The 21,614-nt window shown below is 40.1% G+C and overlaps 2 protein-coding genes across 4 annotated transcripts; one reads left to right on the top strand and one right to left on the bottom strand.

Annotated features, from left to right (window-relative positions):
* On the bottom strand, window positions 1-7,173 carry sowahca (sosondowah ankyrin repeat domain family Ca). 3 transcript variants are annotated; one of them, XM_044216810.1, is made up of 6 exons: window positions 7,041-7,173; window positions 6,092-6,211; window positions 5,648-6,002; window positions 4,702-5,096; window positions 3,486-3,875; window positions 1-2,487 (listed from the first exon to the last, which is right to left on the bottom strand). In XM_044216810.1, exons 2-6 carry the CDS (start codon window positions 6,149-6,151, stop codon window positions 2,023-2,025), a joined length of 1,665 nt encoding a protein of 554 aa, XP_044072745.1. In that variant the 5' UTR covers window positions 6,152-6,211; window positions 7,041-7,173; the 3' UTR covers window positions 1-2,022. The 3 variants fall into 3 exon arrangements, with proteins under 3 accessions (XP_044072745.1, XP_044072746.1, XP_044072747.1); XM_044216811.1 differs by having other exon boundaries at window positions 4,702-5,087; XM_044216812.1 differs by lacking the exon at window positions 7,041-7,173 and having other exon boundaries at window positions 6,135-6,195.
* sept10 (septin 10) lies at window positions 7,090-18,422 on the top strand. The gene is made up of 10 exons (XM_044216813.1): window positions 7,090-7,229; window positions 8,649-8,763; window positions 9,378-9,573; window positions 9,771-9,957; window positions 12,569-12,730; window positions 13,659-13,755; window positions 14,151-14,319; window positions 14,411-14,543; window positions 15,417-15,595; window positions 16,209-18,422. The coding sequence occupies exons 1-10, from the start codon at window positions 7,200-7,202 to the stop codon at window positions 16,222-16,224; spliced, it is 1,284 nt and encodes a 427-aa protein (XP_044072748.1). The 5' UTR covers window positions 7,090-7,199; the 3' UTR covers window positions 16,225-18,422.
* Window positions 18,423-21,614: the final 3,192 nt, after the last annotated feature.

Genomic DNA, 21,614 nt, shown 5'->3' with positions numbered 1-21,614 from the left:
TTTAGTTTTATGCAAACCATTATTGCTTTATTTAACATTCAAGGATGAGACACAAAGAGAAAAATGACAGTGGCTCAGTAACAGTGTATTCACACCACATAACTTCACAGTATTTCACAGACGACAGACACAATGACTTACAGACATACAAATAACAGTGCAAAGCATTTACATTTCCCCTATTCATGCAACTGAAAAAGCGACATCAAAGTAGGTTTGTACAATACATTTCTACATCAAAAGAGTCAAACGTACAATTACATGAAGCCCTATGATTTGAGTACAAATGCTACAAAATACTAAGGGAACATTCATGAAATCTCGGATGTGTCATTGATACAAAAATCAGATGTAAGAAAGGTTCACATATTTGGGAAAACAGTCGAAAAGTCACTGTACTCCTCAGCTAAACATACAACATATTCTGGTCTAGACTCTTTACCATCCACAGATGATGCAGACATGATTAATGAACAAAATTATTGTTTACATGCAAGATTAGACCAATACAAGAGGTCAATATAGGCAATTTATTAAATATAAAATCTGGTCCAGAGTGATAAGGTAGATATGAATCAGTTCGTTTGGTTGCATATTTACTGTAGAAGTAATCAGTGCTACGCTGTTTTAAAAACTTTTCAAGAAATTAGATTTGGACATGAGACAATTCTGCATGAAATTGTGAATCTATGTGATGGTTTAGAATTGTTCTTTGAAATGAAAATGGTAAATATAATACATTTTACAAATTGAAGATTTGCTCAAAAACACTGCAATCTGCTATTAAGAGGCCCACACCGCTTAAACTCCCTCACAAAGAAGCAACGTTACAATGAGTGAACCAGACTCAGAGGATTTGAGGTGCATTATACTCTGTTTGAAAAACTCACATAAACAACATCAGTTCCTCCTGTGCTTCCACCCTGTGAAACAGCCCTACTGTGAAACTGATCGGTGTCTTTACAAAAAGGTACTTGGATCTAACTAAAGCCACGGCAGCCTGGAAATACCCCCTCATCAGTGTAACTACCTAACTTTTAACACTTTGTACATTCTTTTGGTGTCAACTATTGATCAACAGAAGTGAAAGGTATAGGAAAAAATTACATAGTCTCATTTGTGCATTTATATAAACAGTACATTATACATCTAAAAGGTGTAACAATTTGATCACCCTCTTATATTGTGTATACAATATTAACTTATAAGTATGACATGGGACCAATAACAGCTGCCGTGGTTTTAGTTTGACCAGTTTCCTCCCATTATCACGAACTATCTTCAAAGTGACAAGTGCAAACATGACAACTGTACATGGTTGTTTGGACATACAAGAATTCTGTAGAACAGTTTGAATACTAAAATCTGCTACTTAAAAATACAAAATGATTCATTCACAGAAATTTACTAAAAAAAAAAATCAGCACCATCCAATCAAAGGAAGCTGAAATATAGAAAATTAGTTCTATGAATATATTACTTTACTCTGCAAACAAAAACAAGATTTTGGATAACTCTGTGGAATCAAACCTAAGTGTTATTTTCAAATCCCTCACCACTGTGAGTCAAAACTAGTGAAAGCCTGTTGCTTTTGCATTTGTGTGAAAATTGTATTGTATTAAATTTAAAAACCTGGTGTAATATTTGCTAACAGAGCCTAAAAACATTATAGAATATCCCACTAACACAAAAAACAAGTTCAAAAGCAAATCACAGAGCAGGAACTCAGTTTTAACTCAATGAATTGTTGTGGCAAATAAAATGCTACTTGAATTGTGCCCTCTGTGATCAACATAAGCCTAACAACTACAATGGGGGAAAAAATAAGTTATACTTTTAGCAAAACATACATTTGTGGTTATTCATTTAAAATCCTATAATAAAACTTTAAAATCAGCTTGACACCATAAATTAGGATGTGTATTATTAATTTTGGTCACAAAAATGTCTGACCTGTCAGCTTATAAAGGTGAGTAAACAGTCAAACTGGTTTATATCTCTATATCGCTGGTTTGTGTATCTTCATCCAAACAGGTTGGACAGTGGTCGGGTTCGGAGAGGGCTGCTGGGGAGCTCCTCTCCTCTTCCCACCTCCCCAGTGTCCCTGAAGGAGGCGCTGTGGATGATCTGGGCTCGGTGGCGTCCTCGATGCAGCCGGGCGTTCAGTCGGCTCAGAGACGACTTCCTCTGCATCCCCCCCTTGGTCCTCCCAGTCACGGCTGCCTCCTCTGCTGCCTCGGCGGGTGGGTTCAGGAGCCGCAGCGGGTTCAGATTGCCCTGGAGGACTCTGGGAAACCGCCAGCCACGCCCTCCGCCACTGCCACTGTTAGTGTTTTCGCTGTCTGACTCAGCTCCCGGTGAGATGACCACTCCCTCCTCCTGCAGGTCAGCGGCCAGCGGTGGGGGCAGGTACTGGATGGCTCGCCTTCCGCTGTAGTCTCGAGCATCAGGGTCAGCCTCCCAGTCTGACAGCAATACACGAACCACCTGTCAATCACAGGGAAAATTCAGATACTGAAGTCTTGTCACCTGTCGTTTCCACAGAACATTTTACTTGTGCCTTATTGGCTAAGATTTCTCTGATAGCAATCTGTGAATAATATCATTTCAATCGGTGTCTCATCAATAATCCAGAATGACAACATTAGGGTACTAGCTGTCTTCTCTGCTGCCATCTTGTTGTCTGTCTTGTATGCCTTGATCAGTCCACAGTTTTTTACGTCCTTGCACATTTGTTTGTTCTTATTTGGTAAGGATTGTTGCCAAATACAATGTGTGATACTGCAGCATTATTTATTGGTGGATGTGGACTGTACTATTTTGTGCATATTTATTATGTGGTGTATATGAATTTTATATGTCATTATATTCTATTTTTAGGGTGCCACAAGCACTGCCCCTGTCAAAAAAAAAAAAAAATTTTTCATTTATTTATGTTTGTGATCCCATGCTAGTATTTTTTTAAATTTACACTTATGTCCAAAAGGCATACGTTTTCACTTTAAAAGTAAATGTCATGAAAAGGATTTCTCTTTAGCCTATTGTTTTCCTATGACCAGAGCACATCCTGCACATTTTCCTGTTGATTTCCCACTTAGGGAAGCTTAGCTATTACTGGACAAAGTTTCTGTATAGATGTTTCCATCCTTTTTTGGAACCCAAAGCATACAGTAGACCCTGCACTGCACAAATGTATCCCAAAACATCTCACTCTCAAGGGACCCACTTCTTGGTAGTTAGTGAAAATGTTCAGGTTGTTGGATTGTCACTGTCATATTTAGAAACATACTTTCAATGCACTGTGTTTTGAATTAAATTAATAGCGAGTGAAAGCCCTCTCTGCAAGAAAAGGTTTTCTATAAACAAAGTTATGACTATAAATGACAACACACATGATCTTGTATATGTATACTTATCTGCTGCTTCACTGAGCAGGTGTAACACCTATAACACACCCCACTACCACCACAGTCTATGCAACTCACCTGTGTGTGTCCGTGCATGGCTGCCAGGTGTAGTGGTGTGTATCCAGCACTTGATCTCGCATTCACATTGACAGGTATAGCGTTCTCCTTGGCGAAGGTCAGCAGCTGGGAGAGCAGCTCAGCTTTGCCCTGTTTAGCCGCCCAGTGGAGGCAGGTAAAGCCGGTCACAAAGTCTCTCTTGGCCACTAGGCTAGGTTCCACAGTGAGCAGGGGCTGCAGGCTTTCCCACAGGCCATCCGAGGTGCACAGCATCCACTCGTGTTCCAGTGGGTCCAGGGTCACTGAGGCACAGTCCTCATCAGTGGCTGAGGAGATGAGCGATGTTGAATCTCCATCGCTCCTCACTGAGTCCCGGAGGCGTGAACCACGGTTGATCAGAGACCTCCGAACCTGCAAAGGGAAGAACATAGGAATCAAAGAAGTACACACTTTATATCCTTTTTTTGTGTCACAACATTTAATAGAGTAGTTGTTTAGCTTTGTACCACTACGGAATGCTTTATGGTGATATAGAGATGGCTTTTTTATAAGTTCTTTGCCAATAGCCTGCTAAAATGGTTCTTCACAAGACATAACATTTTCACAACACTTACCACAAGAACCACATGCATACTTTATTGTCATTTGTGGAAGACTGGCTAAACAAAAGTAGGCCAGACACCAGGGGACTGAGCACCACTGTTCATCACAATAAAGCATCAAACTGATAGTAAGCTGACAGTAAACAAATCAGTTTTGAAATTGTCAGTTTTGTTGGTTGTTGCCTTATGATGCCTAAGAGTTAAGGCTAGATTACATCACTGTGAAACTGTTGCTGTGGAGTCACACTTCATGAATGTTGCATTTCACACCACAAATGGCATTTTCCATCAGCTGTCAAAGGCTGCGCTCTTGGCCATGCTGCAAGTTACACAGCAGCAAATAATTTCATCTACGGGCAACTGTGTGCCATTCAGGTTCTGGAGCACACCCAGAGGTGAAACACCTGCCGTGACATCACTGATTTAGGTGTGGCTAAAAGTATAACATGGTTCAAACTATCAAAGCCCATTTTTGTAAACATACTTTCTCGCATGCTTAGATTGTTACTTTTTTTTAACGGCTATGCCCTGTAGAGAGCTTTATAAAGCTGCCTTACAAATAAAACTTTAACTTATAACTTTAACAATAATCTACTTGGAAGCTTTTTTCACGCCAGAGAAACAAAGTATCCTACCTGAGGAGAACTAGTCATCATCAGCTCTATGAAGTTCCTGCGACTTCCCTTGGGTGTGTTGAGATCGCCCACAGGGTCCAGCCCTTCCAAGGCGCTGTCTTCAGAGAGGCAGCTGATCAGCATGGCCCGCTGGGACCCTTTGGACACCCTGCGTGCCCCTCTCACCTGCTGGTTGTGGGACCCTGCAAGGTGAGCATGGTCCAGATCTGGCATCCCAATCACTGGGGCCGACTCTCGCCTCCTCCTCTCCCTCAGCTTCACCTCCCCTCCTCCACCAGAGGTAGGAGTCACTGTGTTGGTCTTATTCTGGGAGGGGGCTGCAGGTTGCTCATTGCCATTTGACTGTTTGTCATTGTCCAGGCTGGCAGTCAGTGGACTGGATGCTCCTGTGGAACCTTTGGACATGTTTTTTTTTTTTTTTTTGTAATTGTCATGCAGCTTTGACACTGTATGATGGGGTTGTCTATGGCATAATCTTAACCTGAGCTGACTCCAAAGCAGCCTACCCATTGTAATCCTTACAGGTATGCTGCATGAGGTTAGTCTTGTTATCCTCTTTGTGTGATTATTATCCTGAAGTATTGGAGACTTTTTGTGATTTTTGGCAAGAGAGAGGTCAAAATTAAAACTATTGATTATTGGATTTTGACAACTTCAGTCTAAGCCACTATAGTAGGTATTGGCCTTCAAAAACAATGGCCAAACAATGATACTTGTTAATGTTGTGGCTATTGAAAGGGCCAATGCGAAATAATAGCCTAAATAAATGCATAGACATAACGTTACTGATTACACAAATATATATATATAGGTTAGATAAAGAAATATAGAAATGTAGGCCTACATTATATATATGTATATATGTAGACTATTCGAACAAATAAATCATGGATAAAACAATGAATTAATCACAGAATAAAATCAACACAAAGTGCGTATCGCTCACCTGTTTGGTCTCCGTTGTCACGATTGCCGTTGACATAGTTGTTGTCCAGTGTCTCCTGGATATTACCGTTGCACTCCGCGTGATCGTGGCCGTCTGTGTCCGTACGCATCACCGACTCCGCGCTGCCTTCAGTGTTTAAACAAACAAATTTCACGCCGTTTTCCACCTCCACGAAACCCACGTTGTCCACGATGCGTTTCATAACCTCACGATCCACGCTTTCCTTCGATTGGTCATTTCTCCCCCAAATTGATCGGAAATGATCGATCAGCTCCATCTGTTGGACCCTCCCTCCTCTCTCCATCAGGAACTCCTGCACGGCTTGCTCCGTGCACTGGGACGCCATCATCCCCCCCTGAACGGCCCAAACAGAGCGCAGGGATAAGCTAAATAAGTTACACAAGAGCGTTTCAAAATTACTCCATGTTCACGCTAATGTCATACACTGAGGTCGGTGACAACGGATGACAGCATCTTCTTTACTTGCCTCCTCCTCTCCTCCATAGGGAGTGTCGCGCTCTGGCAGATAGGGGTCGCTGAAGTAACCAAGCAAACGGCTCACCCCTGCAAAATAATCATGCTGCATTCAAGCGCTCCTCGTAAACTTCCAATACTAATAAAATCGACCATATAGGAAAAGCAGTCTGATTTTTGGAGTATGCGGTTTTATTTTAAGTGTCGACTGAGCCGTGATAGCGTTAGAAAGAAGTGGAAATATACTTCGGGCCTGTAATTCAGATCTGTAATAAGTGACTAATGACATGTTGATAATTTAACTAGATATGCCATGGTAATCATGCTGGGCAAAGTCCATGACAACTAAAATTTAGGCTATACAAAACAAAAAATGTAGGTTGCAATATATTTAGCTTACACATAATGCGAAGTAATGATAGTAATCAGCCTTGTGAAATACATCTGTTTTACCCTAAAATCTGAGTACACGACAGTGTGGTCTTTTGATTTTTTTTTTTAAACTAACTAAGCAGGCCAACAAATGTAGCCTTCAAAATATTGTCAAAATGTTTTTAGTTCCTTGTGAATTCTCTAAGGTAAAAACTCATATGTGAAACCAGGCATCAGCAGCAGAATAGAGTAGCTGTTGGATGTAGATGTTGGCGATGAAATTGGTTAACAAATTTTCAGACAGTCCGCAACATGCCAGAGAATATATCTGTGTGAGCGACTGGGAAAATTAAATTGCACTGTACCATTACACGAAAAGGGGGGATAGGTGTATTATTGCAGAAAATTAACATTGTTATGCTACACTCTCTTACAATTGTAGTGTATTTTATTCGTCAACAATGTTAGATATTTTAATTCCCCTGGCAGTTTGTCCTGATTTGTAGAATGTTAGTGTTAAAGCAAATTTACAAACTATAGATCTCACCTCATTCCCATCTTGTATTGAGTGGTATAGTCTGTCCAGTTGTCGACGGTACGCAGTAAGGCGGTCCCGATCAGTGTTCTAAAAAAAGAAGTCGCTATTTAGTCAGTTTTGTTGTTTTATTTCTGAATCTGTCTGGGGTATTAACTTCTGGCTAAAAGTATGGCTTCTTCGGATGTTGCTCGGCAGTCGGTTAGTATTTTCCTTCTTTGTGGTAGACAAATGACAGTGTTCTTGACAGTTGAGCAGGGAGTGTCTGGGGCTATCATTAAGTTAGCTGTCGCTAGCCCGATAACTATAGTTAAGTACTTTCTGTCTTTGAAGTTATTGCAAGCACGACAGTTCAAATGTTACTTGCACGCAGTATAGAAAACAAAATCACATATGCCCTTCACGTCGACATATATCCAGAACACCAAGCGAGGCTGTTTAACTTTAGTTACTTTTCAAAAGGGATTCCGTATTACATCTTTCACCAAAATACACCGCGGAGGGCGTTAGCTGGCTAACACTACGCTAGCCATCCAACAGTCAGAAGTTTCTGAAAATAGTTGTGTCGTACGGTTTAACACTCCTGTGCTACAGTTACTAATTGTTAACGCTAGTGCAAAATTGCCAACGTTTTAGGTAATGTTTTATTGGTAAGTTATATAGGTTACGCTGACTATTTAGCTCGATAAGCGCCACTAAGTAGCTACATTTTTGAATGAAATTTGGCGTTTACGAAGGTACTCCAATCAGGACATCTGGACAAAAATAAACACGTTGTCGAAACTTGTGCGAACGTTTAGTGTTTCCCACATAGACGACATAGTTTACGATTATCAAAAGTTGGAGGTCTATTATGAGTAATTTCCTCAACTTCAGCAAATTGTACTGCACCACAACTAGGGCAATGTTAGCCCTCTGTTTACCTGACTAGTGATACTCTGGATTTCTGAATAGAAGTTCAGACGGGGGCAGGTTAGAGGAGGACGATAGGAGAGCGCAGTTTGGGGAAGATGGATTAGCCATAGACTGTATGTAATGTGAGATAAGCTTTTTGTAGCTTGCACATTGAAAGAGATACATTATAATGTGGAGCGATTTTTCTCATGTTTCTGTCTCATTGGTTGAGATACAGACATAACTTTTAGAACATCTTTTTATGTCTTTTATATTAGTTCCCAAAAGCCACTTGTAAATGTAATACTCTGAAGTCGCAAAGCTGTTTTTAATTCCAACAAATTAAGGGGTCCATGCTAAAAAGGGTAATGTATTTAGCATTAGTTGAAAATATTAAAAATATTATAGGTGCCTGCACCATGTGAATGATTCCATTTGTTAATAGAAAAAGCATTAGTGATTTCACTTTAATTACCCACATTAGGACATTTCTTAATTGATAAACACAATAGCTAAGTATCTATGGTATAATAGTATTTATCTATGGTATGGATTGGTTAACAAATATGACCAGAATCTTCATTACTGTGCATCCCTACAACAAAATTTTAATGTATGAAGCTGGAGGGTCGTGGCTGGCAATGGGGGATCATTTTTCCTATTTGAGGAGAAAATTGCTGCAGTGTCTTGAGAATGATCTGTGTATCTGTGTGATTTCTTCCTCAGGACAAAGGAATGCGGCCCCTGTCCCTGGCAGGCCACGTGGGCTTTGACAGCCTCCCAGATCAGCTTGTCAACAAGTCCATCTGCCAGGGCTTCTGCTTCAATATTCTCTGCATCGGTACGGTGTCATACACTCACGCACATACACACACAGTCCACACACCCTTACTGAAACATAGATGCACACAGGATCCTGCTCTACTACTAAAATAAATTCAATCAAGGGGCACTACATGCACACACATGCACATTGTTTTCCTTGACCACCTCGTTTCACTGCCATTGCTTAGGTCTCCTCCTCCTCCTTCTTAGCTAGAGTGCATTTTGATCCCAGTGGCAGTGCTTGATACTCTTAATAAGAGCATTAGTTTGAGTATTAGGGGGCTGATGTAGACAAGGGGTCAAATGAGCATTGTGATGAGAAGGATGCTGCTGGTTCAAATGTCTCAAAGCTGGTAAATATGTGGTTAGGTGAATGAGTAATGTTTCTTCTTCCTCAACAACTGCGTCCTTGAGCAAGGCACTGATCCCATCACTGCTCGAATGCAGCTGGAGTGTGGACTTAGAGCTTGTTGAGTCACTCTTCCCCTAGCACATAAAGCTTTAGGAATATTGCATTTAAAGCAGTTTGGTTTTGGCGTCAGATTGCTAGTCTGTGATGTTCAGACTACTAAATTGTATCTCATTCGTGAAATTCAATAACAAAAAATTCTGTCCCGTCTTTTTCTCCAGGCGAAACCGGTATTGGCAAGTCTACCCTGATGGACACTCTGTTCAATACCAACTTTGAGAACTTTGAGTCATCCCACTTTGAGCCTCAGGTGAAGCTGCGGGCTCAAACCTATGACCTACAGGAGAGTAACGTCAGACTACGCCTTACCGTGGTCAACACTGTGGGCTTTGGAGACCAAATGAACAAACAAGAGAGGTGGGAGGAGGAGAGTGTATTATTGACAGTTAAGAAGAAGTGTTCGAGAGAGTTTGAGGGATGACGAGAGAGTGAATGTGATTAAGAATGAGTGTTAAATTAAATATCATTTAAAATGTCCTGCCATTGTGAACTAATCTGTGTTTACCATTTATAAAACCCAAATTTCTGATCAGCCCTATATGTCTGTCCTGTAGCTATCAGCCGGTGGTGGACTACATCGACAAGCAGTTTGAGAGTTATCTGCAGGAGGAGCTAAAAATCAAGCGCTCTCTTCACAACTACCATGACTCACGAGTCCACGCCTGCCTTTACTTTATCTCCCCGTCAGGTCATTCATTAAAATCCCTGGACCTGGTCACTATGAAGAAACTAGACAGCAAGGTAGGAGAAGGAACATTGTGTGTGTGTTTCATTCCAAACAGTTTCAGGGGAGGCTTAGTGACTGGTTAAAGTAAAAAACAAACATTAGTTATCAAAAGGAGCTCACATGTGTGTGATTTTGTTAGAGATAGTTCAGAGATACAGTAGTTTTGAGAAAATGTACTGGTTTTCCCACTTTCCCAGAGTTAGAGACTAATGAATGGGACAGACCTTTTTTATGTCTTTGGTGTAGTCTGAAGTTACGTCAAACCACAATAGTAGGCTGTCTTGGCTCAAGTTTTAAGTGTCTATGGGATCAAATAACATAATCATGATCCCATAGGCATCCAGAAATTGAGCGAAACTAAGCAAGTAAACTAACGGGGTTGAGGGGGCGCCTTTTTCCAAGCTTTGTCTGAGGGGAGGCCCACAGTCTCAGACTTTGAAAACCCCTGCTAGAATATTCGAAGGTTCTGTGTATCCCAGACAGTATATACAGACATGATATGCAGGACATTTGGGGAATTCTCAGGGGAATATCAGGCAATTTTAAAAAATGGTTTATTTTACTGGAATGATACAAATGGTACAAGTTGTTTTCCAATGGTGATGTTTACCTGTGTTTTTTTGGGGGGGAAGAGTTCCTGTTGTGGAGCCACATAATAGCTTAGTTAATGGCAGGCCAATTTATTGTAAAAATAAATAAATAAATAAATAAAAATCCATTAATGAACCAAGGGTTATAAGTGGAGGATGGGTTAGCGTCACTGTACAAGTGTTTTGTAAATAGTTACAAGTGATGCAATAAAAGGCAGTCTGTCATTACAGCAAACATACAGCCAAACTTGTCAACCAGCTTTGGGAAGGCATCCGAAAGATGGTTGTCTTCATTGTAGTGAAGATTGTATTAACCTTTTAGGAGAAGTTGCATAAACTTTTTATATAACAAAGCTCAAAACGATGGCTGAAGTAACTTGCTGTGAAATGACATAACTGGAATTGTTGAACTTGTCTTTACCCAACAAACTACGGGGGAACAAGAGGTTTGATGCATGAACATGTTCAAAACATGTTTGATTTCGCAGAGATGATAGTGCAGTGACCTAAAATGTGTCTGCAGTTCTTTGACTGACTTCTATTGACATGGATATTTAAAAATAGACCCGTCAATTCTTGGGGTATATAATGTATATTTATATTGTGGAGAAGAGATGTCAGTATGCAAAAGAGCTTGTTTTTTGTTTTTTTGTCAAATAGGACACTGAAGAATCAGATGTGAACATTATATGAGAACTGATTACAAACTGATGTGTATGTGATAGTTGGAAGTACTGTATTAGAGGATATGCTGTGGCTGTTTCTAGACTCTCCTCCAAGTGTTTTTATGATTTTTATGTTGGGAGAGGTTCGCTATCCAACTTTCTAAACTCCTCCCTTCACTCTTGAAGTGGTCAGAAACTTTCCCATGCTCTCTGTGTGTAGTGACTTTGTGTTTCTTGTGTGTTTGTGTGATTTTACTGCTCTGGAGTGTCAGTAGCCCTGCATTTGCATGTGAATAGAGTAGAAAAAGCAGTGGAATGCTGTAATCACCTCACGCACACACACTCGAGTTGTCCTTTTGTGTCACTGTACAGATACACACAGAAAGAGCCATTTGTTGAATCTGCACTGACAGAGAGACATTCACTCACTCAGACAGCTGCTAGAACAGATCTCCTAGCATAGTTCTGTTGTCTCTGCTGGGATCAGTGTGTATTCTGTATGGGTGTGGGGTCTGGCCCAGAAGCTTGTCTAGTGACAACAACTCATTCCAAGCCTCTCTTCAGTACGACAAGATGACGGACGGACAGGCAGGACTGGAATGTGGGACGACTTGGACAGCAAAGTGGGCTGCTGGGCCAAAAATAACATCATTAAACCTGGTTTATATAACGCTTATCTGAAAGCAGTTTTAAAAAGTATTTTAGATAAAGTAACAAAAACAAATACAGTTGGAATAGTTAATGTTTTTGTTGAATTGTTGTTTGTACTTTGCCAGAGTCAGACGAATGGATGCCTTTTTAAATAGAGGTCGACCGATAATAATAATCATGATAGTTTGGTGCAAGAAAAGGCTGATAGCTGATTATTAGGGTGTATAAGTTGTAATAAAGGGAAATTTTCCTTTTTAACTTACGAGGAGGAAACCCAGTGGTCTCCTCGTCTTGCCCCTTGCTGCTCTGGAACCATTTTTTAAACTAGTTTGAGTCACTTAAAGCTACCATCTGTAGAATTTAAAATATGATTATCTGTCTTATCTATCTTATCAATGGTAGTAGACCACTGTCACAGGAGTCTGAGGTCCGATGGGGAAAAATAAGAGTGTATATATGTGAATATAATCAGACGTAACATCCTTAAACATTTATCATCCTGTCGTGTTTTATTCTCATGCCCCTCACCTGTAGTTTCAGAAGTTATTTGTTCTTACTTCGAGAGGGGGGGGGGGTAATTTTATTTTATTTTTTTTAAAGATTGCATTTAAAGGTCTATCGCTGAAGACTGCAGATAATATTATTTATATTTAATAATGATTGCTGAGGAAGAAGAATCTGTTATTTTGTACATGAACATGTATCCCATGTTGCCGTAGGTGAACATCATCCCAGTCATTGCCAAAGCTGACACCATCAGTAAGACCGAGCTGCACAAGTTCAAGATCAAAATCATGAGTGAGTTGGTCAGCAACGGCGTCCAGATCTACCAGTTCCCCCTGGATGACGAGACTGTAGCTAAGGTCAACACTACAATGAATGTAAGGAAACAGACACGCACACACACACACAGGACCAGTGTGTAAGATTTAGGGGGAATCTATTGGCAGAATATGGCAGAAATGGAATAATAATATTAATAAGTCTGTTTTCATTAGTTTGTAATCACCTGAAAGCCGTTTATCTACAGAGGGAGCTGGTCCCCTTCCACGGAGGTCGCCATGTTGCACTGCCATGTTTCTACAGTGGCCCAGAACAGACAAACCAAACACTGCATCTAGATAGGGCCTTTCGTGACCACATATGAAACTCGCTGTGATCGAAAAGTGGTTGATGGTATGCCACTAGTGGTTCAGCGGTATATGCCGGTCCCAAAAGTGGTGTGTCGCTTGTGTTCCACCGACACATACCGTTTCCTAATGGCAGGTGCCACTTGAAAGTGGTAGGCCTCTGTCAAACGGTCACATCAAATCAAAACATCCGCTCAACCACTAGTGGCATCCCATCAGCCAGTTTTCGATCCCGGAGCTACTGTAGAAGGGGAGGGTGAGGCGAGGGGTATTCCTTTGGTTGCAATCTGCAACCTCACCGCTAGATGCTACTAAATCCTACACACTGGACCTTTTAGGTCAAAAACTCAGTTTTAAAGGTTTTGTGGTTTGTTTGTGTGGATTCTTCAGTTTCAGTCTGACAGATCTACAGATTTGCAGTTGTTTTATTTTCAGAATTGAACTGCATTTCTTTGTTGCATCAGCAAGGTTTTAAAAATAAAAACTTAAACATGCAGACACTGTGTATGTTTGTGTGAGGGAGTATTGCTAAGGGAGCTGATAACAGCTGTGACTTAAGTATATACTTAACTACTAAAACAGGTTCAGTTTTAGCAGTAGTATTGTGGATCCCGCCATGTTATAGCTTTGCTTGCAGTTTCTGTTTAAGCGTAACGTAAAATAAACATTTTTTTTGTAGGGTCATTTGCCATTTGCTGTAGTAGGCAGCACAGAGGAAGTCAGCGTTGGCAATAAGTTGGTGAAGGCTCGTCAGTATCCCTGGGGTGTAGTACAAGGTAAGATGGAACATTTCTTTGTTTTCCTACACAACTGTGTTTGTGTTGCCAAAAATCTTGCAGTTAATTGTAGGATCACATTGATCTAATGGACATCTATATATATTTTTTCCGACCTAAATTGTTTCCCCTCACAAGAAATGTCAATCTTGGTTAGCAGCCAGCTGTTAGTGTTAGCTGCAAGCCAAACTACAGTAAAGAAATGTCACTACTGTGGCTGTCAGTGGGGAGTATCAGTGTCTAAATGCTTTTTCAAAGGCTTTCCTAGCCTGATATATTTTTATATTTTTTAAGATTTCCTCCAGATGTTATTATAACATTTGAAATTTTACAATATTTAATATCAGTCGGATGGCTAACCCTTTTGTGTCAATGTGTTCGTGTGTGTGTGTCAGTGGAGAATGAGAATCACTGTGACTTTGTGAAGCTGAGGGAGATGCTGATCTGTGTAAACATGGAGGACCTGAGAGAACAGACGCACACTCGCCACTATGAGCTGTACAGACGCTGCAAATTGGAGGAAATGGGATTTAAAGACACAGGCCCCGAGTGCAAACCTGTCAGGTGAGCTGCCACCTCATAACTGAAATAAAAATTACAAATGTGCAACTGACAACTGACCTGTGTGTGTGTGTGCGCGTGTGTGCGCGTGCAGCTTGCAGCAGACTTATGAGACAAAGCGTCAGGAGTTCCTGGTGGAGCTGCAGAAGAGAGAGGACGAGATGAGGCAGATGTTTGTGCAGAGGGTAAAGGAGAAGGAGTCTGAGCTGAAGGAGGCTGAGAGAGAGGTATGTAGACATGCAAACACAAACTCACCCACATGGAACTCTTCATTAGCAGCATATGGTGTGTGTGTGTGTGTGTGTGTGTGTGTGTGTGTGTGTGAAAAATAGTCGCAAACTAGGCGCACATCGTCCCTAGGGGTGTGAGTTGCTGACTTAACAGCAGTTCAGTTTTATTTATATTGTTTTTCTTTCTTAAAGCAAAACTATAGTTTATTACAGTGTGGGTTTTATTTTTGTTGCTCCAGCCATCGGTTCGATGGGTAATGATAACTTTGTACTCTCCAAAGAATTGCTGAGATCTTGGAAGGTCGCGACATTGCTAAAAATAGCCAAACTTATTTGGAAAGAAAACTATGGCGAACAAAAGTAAAGTACTGTCTCTTTGTAAACATCTGCAACATTTTGCAGACTTCCTGGTTCAACTTTGATCCACCACTAAACTGTTGGTTACTGACTGTATTTTGTCCCTCCAAAGTTGTCATTCGTTAGTGTACTCATTACTTTTTTAAATAAATCAGTGTGATTTCAACAACCTCTTTTCGCTTTCAAGTTGTTTTTTTTTCTTGTTTTTTTTTCTCTATGAATCATGAAGAAACCAAATATGATGTTTCTTCTTTTTAATGTATAGAATCAAAGTAAAACCAAAATTTCCTCCCAGAGAAAGGCAGCCATTCTTACAATTTCACATCTAATTTGGTTTTAGTGTGAGAGAGCAAATCCCAAAACTCATTGTGAGGAAAAGTAATTTGTGGCATAATAATTTTCATTTGCTACATAGAAAGGCAGATCTCTAATGTTTTTGCTTGTTCTACTTGATGCTAGCAAAAATAGAGGCATCTCAATCTCATCTCAACTTGTTCTCTGTGTGCGTTCCAGCTACAAACTCGTTTTGAGCAGCTGAAGCGCCTCCACGCAGACGAGAAAGCAGCTCTTGAGGAAAAGAAGAGACACCTGGAGGACGACCAGAGCTCCTTCAGCAAGAGACGAGCCGCCGCCCAGCTCCTGCAGGCCCAGAGCCTCACCGCCAACGGCAAGAAGGACAAGGACCGCAAGAAGTGAGTGGCTTCTCTAAAAGCTAATGCTGACGTTTCATGGAAATATTCAGGATCCATAGATTTACACATCTGTAGGCAGTGAGAGGGAAATGAAACTTTTTGAGTCATTAGTGACTCGCTGTTGACAATGGGTTCAGTACTCAGAATTTTATTTAATACAAAACACGTAGCCACCTGCTGGTAATATTAATGTGGGGCAACACATCTGATGACTACTGAGTGCATCTAAGATTTGTGTGCATGAGTGCACTGACTGACATGTGGTGCATATTGTGCAGATAGCAGGATTTTGCACTCCTAAACTGGGTTTGATCCTGTTAACTACTCATATTTAATCATTAAATTAGTCTTTTTGCAATATTTCAATCTTAACTGAATGTGACAGTGAATATTTTCATAAAGACAGAAGAACAAATTGAATCTTGAAGACTAATGTGTTAAGTGGTGGGGAAAGGCCACTAATGCTTTAAGTGGACATTTAAGTTGCTTACAGACAAACTACATAATAGACAGTCAGTACAGTAAATTCAGTAATATGGTGTGAGATAAGTTGTTAAATATAATTTGCTGTGAAATTGATTCTCAACTAACTCCATCTTGTTCTCTCTTCCAGTTCTGGCTTCATGTGAAGACATTGGGATCTGAAGTACGCTCCAGTATGACCAGTATAACCAATGACATTTTGCTCACATCCTTTCCAGCCCTTTGTGGCCAGTCTCAAACACTAACCAGGAAAACCCCACACAAACCAGCAGTGTGTGCGAGTGTCAGTTTGATTTTGTGCCAAAGTTTAATGACTGTACCCATGAATCCTGTGTAAACTTTCCTCAATGGTATTTTTAATCTTCTTTGTGGCTTTTATACCTCTGTGTAATATTTTATATTTATCCATTTTTTTTGTCATTTTTATTTTCCATATACCTCCCTCTTGTTGTTTTTTCTGCCCAGACTGAGGGACACCTCAGTGTATTGATCCTCACTTCGATAGGAACTTCAATAGGTACAAACAATACATTGAAAGGGACTTCTTCAGTTACATTTAATCTGTCTGCCATGTGGTTAGTGCACAATAAGAGCACTCTCAGTATTTAGTAATGCAGTCTTATGGCTTTGTTAATGAGACAGTCAAACATCTGTAACATGCTTGTAATTTATTATAAAGCCCCTTTCAGACATCCACTTCATGAGGAGATTTACATTTTGTCTAAACAAGTGCCAGAGTCTCTTTCTCATAAAAGTCGCTGCGGCGATCTGACAATGTTGGACGTGGTAAAATCTCTGTAACACCTCCAACACAAGTCATAGCTGCTGGTGGTGTTGCAACTGAATGCAAAATGAATGTTAAAGCTACAGTAGCATATCCTACATTTAATATTTTTTATTATTACTTATTAAACTGTTTAATAAACCACAAAAGACTTTAAATGAGACCAGTTTAATTTGTAGAGGAGATTACTCTCATGTCAAAGTCAATACAAATGTGTTATTAATTTCATTTTTTATTTGTGGTGAGGGAAAAGGAACAAAAGCCTTCGGACAACCACAGGTAGTGATCAGACCATCAGTCTCCCTAAATATTCAGCTTTCATTCATGCCAACTGCTTACAGTATGAATATCCAGCAAAGTGCTTTAGAGACAGCTTGTTAGTTTTAACTACATTTAGTCATTGTCAGATGGTGTGAAATAGGCAGCAGAATTGTATGTTCTATACGTAATTGATGACATAGACAAATGTATCAGGAAGTCTACAGGGTTGGTTAGACTAGTGAGAAGCAGAGGCGAGCGGATCGTGAATGGAGAGATAAACAATGAAAAATTCATCACTTTATTATTTATTCAACTCACAGCTGTTCTCCAGCAGTGTTATGTGAGCAGAGTATTAACTCCACAGAGACCTATGTATGTTTGAATGCCAAAAATTCCATTAATGTAACAGATTTGTAGCTAAATCCAACAATGTTACAGAATCCATGTCTGAAAAGGGCTTCAGTGAGCATTTCTGAAGTAGTGCTTTCATCATTAAGAGTTGTCATAAGCATGGTCACAGGGCATTAGAATTCCTTATCCCTTTTCTGTATTTTGTTTTTCCCCTCACACCTCCTTGATGCTATAAACTTTTATTATGAGCACCCCAGCATTACAAAGAGCCACAGTGAATCTCCTGTTGTAGTTCCAAAGGGAAAGAGTTTTTTAACTTATCTTGTCCTATCACAGTCTTCTAGGAGAGTGAGGCTAAGGCTCAGTTTTGGATTAGGGATGCATGTTACAGCATATATATAGCGTTTTACTTGCTCGCTTATTTTATTTAATTTTTTTTTTTACTGACACAAACAGTTGAAGTTTGCAATGCAAAGTCTGTCTGAAAAGAGCTGACGCGTGGGAAAAAATGAATTATGTCAAGTCAGTGTTTGTTGAGGGGGCACAGGAAGAGAGGGAGGATGTATTTTTTATCTTTTTTTTTTTTATTCCCTTCTCTCTGGAGTCACAGCGAGACAGGGTTTCACACTTCAAAGCATTTTACAGCACAGAATACACCAGAACACTGTGGTGCTGGTTTCCAGTAAAGTGTGATTTATAAACCAACTCACAAACACTACCGCTTTATATTTACACTAGTGCTTACGATGTGTTAGTGCCTTATCTGCGTGAAGCTCACTTAGAAATACAGTATCCACTTAACTTGTACATCCAGGGAAACACACTAATGGAGTAAAGCTTGTCTAAGACACATTTGTACTACACTTGTATTTGAGGAATGAACAGTGTTATTTGGGAACCTTTTTTTTTCCTTCTTTTAAAATAAATCTTTGTATTTTTGTCATGATACACTCTGCTTGTCTGTTTGTTTTCATCTCATAATATGGCGTCTAATCAATGAGTTATTGAGTATCTTATTTCATGCAGATTTATCACAATGATCAGAATTTTGATAGTGCTCCTAATACTAGTTTCTAATACTGCTAAGGTGACTGATGTATCAAGCACTTGTATTGGGAAATGACTTTTTAATAGTTTATCCATTGTTCAGATGCACTTACACTAATTGTATATCAATATAAATACCAGACTATTGAAATACAGTACTCCAAAATTTTACTGTAGCAAAAAACAAGATGTGTTATCAGTAAAATGTACTTAAAGTATCAAAAATAAAAGTACTCATGCAAGAGAATGGCCCCGGTCAGTTTTATATTATATATTACTGTTGGGCTGTGTCATGATAATGTATTATATTTTATAAATCCGTCATAGTTTTTTTTTTAATGTAAAATCTTAACTCCAGCTGTCAAATAAATGTAGTGCAGTAAAAAGTACAATATTTCTTCCTTCTTTCCTTTTGAAATTTAATGCAGTACAATTATAAAGTAGCATAAAATGGAAATATGTAGCTCAAATTTGTGCCTAAGTACAGTACTTGAGTAAATGTGTTTAGTTACTTTCCACCAATTGTGTTGTACAATTTAAAATGCAGTGATGCAGTATCCAAACTTTAGAAGTGTTATTGGTTTTGATCTGGATCTCAGTTCAGTACTTTTCACACAATCACATAAAAACCGTGGTTTGCAAAACATGGACCAGAATTTCCATGAGTCTTCGGCTGACAATATTCATTTGTAAGTTTCCTGTGTGAGAATATGCAGAGGAACAATGCTTTGGACTCTATAGTCAGTATGAGGTCACATGTAAAAGGACACATCTGGTTGGTCACCTGGTGTTTGCCAAAGATGGAAGCAAAGAGAGAAGGAAAAGCAGCTGTGATGTAGGTGTGTGAAAATGTAAGGTGGGAAAATCTATGAAGGGACAACAGTTGTCCAATTCTGTCATGTTTGTTACGTGTGTGTGTGTGTCATGCTGGACAATGCGACGATCCGTTATTATCACTCAATGAAAATTAGATTTTTTCCTGCATGGTGTTGAAAAATGTACAAACTCAAACCCCATGACCAGGTCAGAGGTAATGGACTACAGCTGTTTTGATTTGTCACACACACAAAGCCTTTTTATCTAAGGTGTCTGACCAGGGGCATTTTACAGTGGGTGTGATGTGCAGTGAATGAAAAGCAAGATGTGGAGCAGGTTCTGTTTATCGCTGTTGAACGATTGCAGGTATGACCTCATAATGTGATGAGCTGTAAAAAGAAAGTTGGGTTTTTTTTTTGTCCTAGTTTTTTTCTTTTTTTAGACACCAGTTTTTAGACTCACAACACTTTTGGGAGCATTTGCGATTTTGCAAACTGGAACACAATTGTGGAGTTTGTGTCACCTATTCTCAAAACTGGACCTTTTGTTTCTAATAGTGCAGCAAACCCAAAGGAGAAAAAACTGTCAATTTTAGTTATTTTCAGACTGTTGTAAGACCTGCAGACCTGCTGACTTACAGTTTTTTTACGATTGCGTACACACTAAAATTAAATTTTTCCCACAATTAGCAAAACCTTACACTCAAGGAGCAGGTAGGTTCACCTGCCTTCAACCAAAATGGAAGGAGTCAGAAGAAGAGTGAGGGTGAGAGGAGGAGTACAGAGAGGAGGAGAAGGAGGTAGAGGAAGAGGCAGAGGTAGAGGAAGAGACAGAGGCCGAGGAAAACCTGAAGCAGGAGGAGAACGTGCACAAAGAAGAAGAGGACCAAACTTAACAAATGACATTCGTGCAACATAGTGGACCATGTTGTGAACCACGGATTGATGCTGAGGGAGGCTGGACTGAGAGTTCAGCCAAATCTTAGCAGATATACAGTGGCATCTGTCATAAGGACTTTTCGACACGAAAACAGGTAAAAGAAGATCTGTCTACAGTAATCAGCCGCTTATTGTATGTACCATATCAGCACTTGTGATACCCCTTCCTGTGACATTGTACAGCAAGTTACATGTATTATTCTCTACATAGGATTGAGGGTCGGGAACGACAAGGAGGAAGGGGGCCCATATTCACGCAAGAACAAGAGAGAGAGATAGTAAACATGGTTTTGGCCAATAATGCTATCAGGCTCAGAGAACTACAAGCAAACATTATCGGTGACCATGACATTTTCAGTAATGTCCATCAGGTCTCTCAACACTGGCACGCATCCTGAAAAGACATCAAGTTCAAATGAAACAACTTTATCGAGTGCCTTTTAAGCGGAATTCAGATAGGGTCATACGGCTGCGGCATGAGTATGTGGAGGTTTGTTTTGTTCACTTTAGCTCTGTGATGTTGCATACTCCACACATGACTTTTTTACATTGACTGTAATATACTAGACCTACCCTGAACTACACAATGTTGTCTTGCACTGTATTTCAGAGAGTTTTGCAGATGGATGCTGTGGAAATCCTGCATGAATTCATATATATTGATGAGGCAGGGTTCAACCTCACAAAAGCAAGGAGGAGAGGCAGAAATATCATTGGCCACAGGGCTATAATATATGTCCCAGGGCAACGTGGGGGTAACATCACCCTTTGCGCTACCATTTCACAGCATGGGGTTCTCCTCCGTCATGTCAAAATGGGCCCTTACAACACACCTCACATACTCGCATTTTTGGACCGATTGCACCACATCGTCACAGCAGGCAATGAAATGCACCAGATACAATACACTGTCATCTGGGACAATGTGTCATTCCACCGCTCTGCTTCGGTCCAGAACTGGTTTCAACACCATCCACAGTTGACAGTACTAAACCTTCCACCATATTCTTCGTTTCTAAACCCTATCGAAGAGTTTTTCTCTGCATGGCGGTGGATGGTTTACGATCTCCAGCCCCAGGCTCAGGTACCGCTCATTCAGGCCATGGAGGACGCCTGTGACCAAGTCGACGCCGCAGCTGTGCAAGGATGGATGCGACATTCAAGACGGTTCTTCCCGTCTAGCTAATGAGGATATTGCTTGTGATGTTGATGAAATTCTCTGGCCAGATCCAGCTAGGCGAAGAGATAATGTATAGTATGTTTACCGTAGTATTTTCTGTACAATATTGTCAGTTTTTTCAGATCATTTTTTGTTTGTTGTTGTTGTTATTTACTGTAA

Source organism: Siniperca chuatsi, linkage group LG12, assembly GCF_020085105.1.
Source record: "Siniperca chuatsi isolate FFG_IHB_CAS linkage group LG12, ASM2008510v1, whole genome shotgun sequence".
Lineage (NCBI taxonomy): Eukaryota > Metazoa > Chordata > Actinopteri > Centrarchiformes > Sinipercidae > Siniperca > Siniperca chuatsi.
The sequence above is the reverse complement of the archived record's forward strand: the minus strand, read 5'-3'. Positions and strand labels throughout refer to the sequence as shown.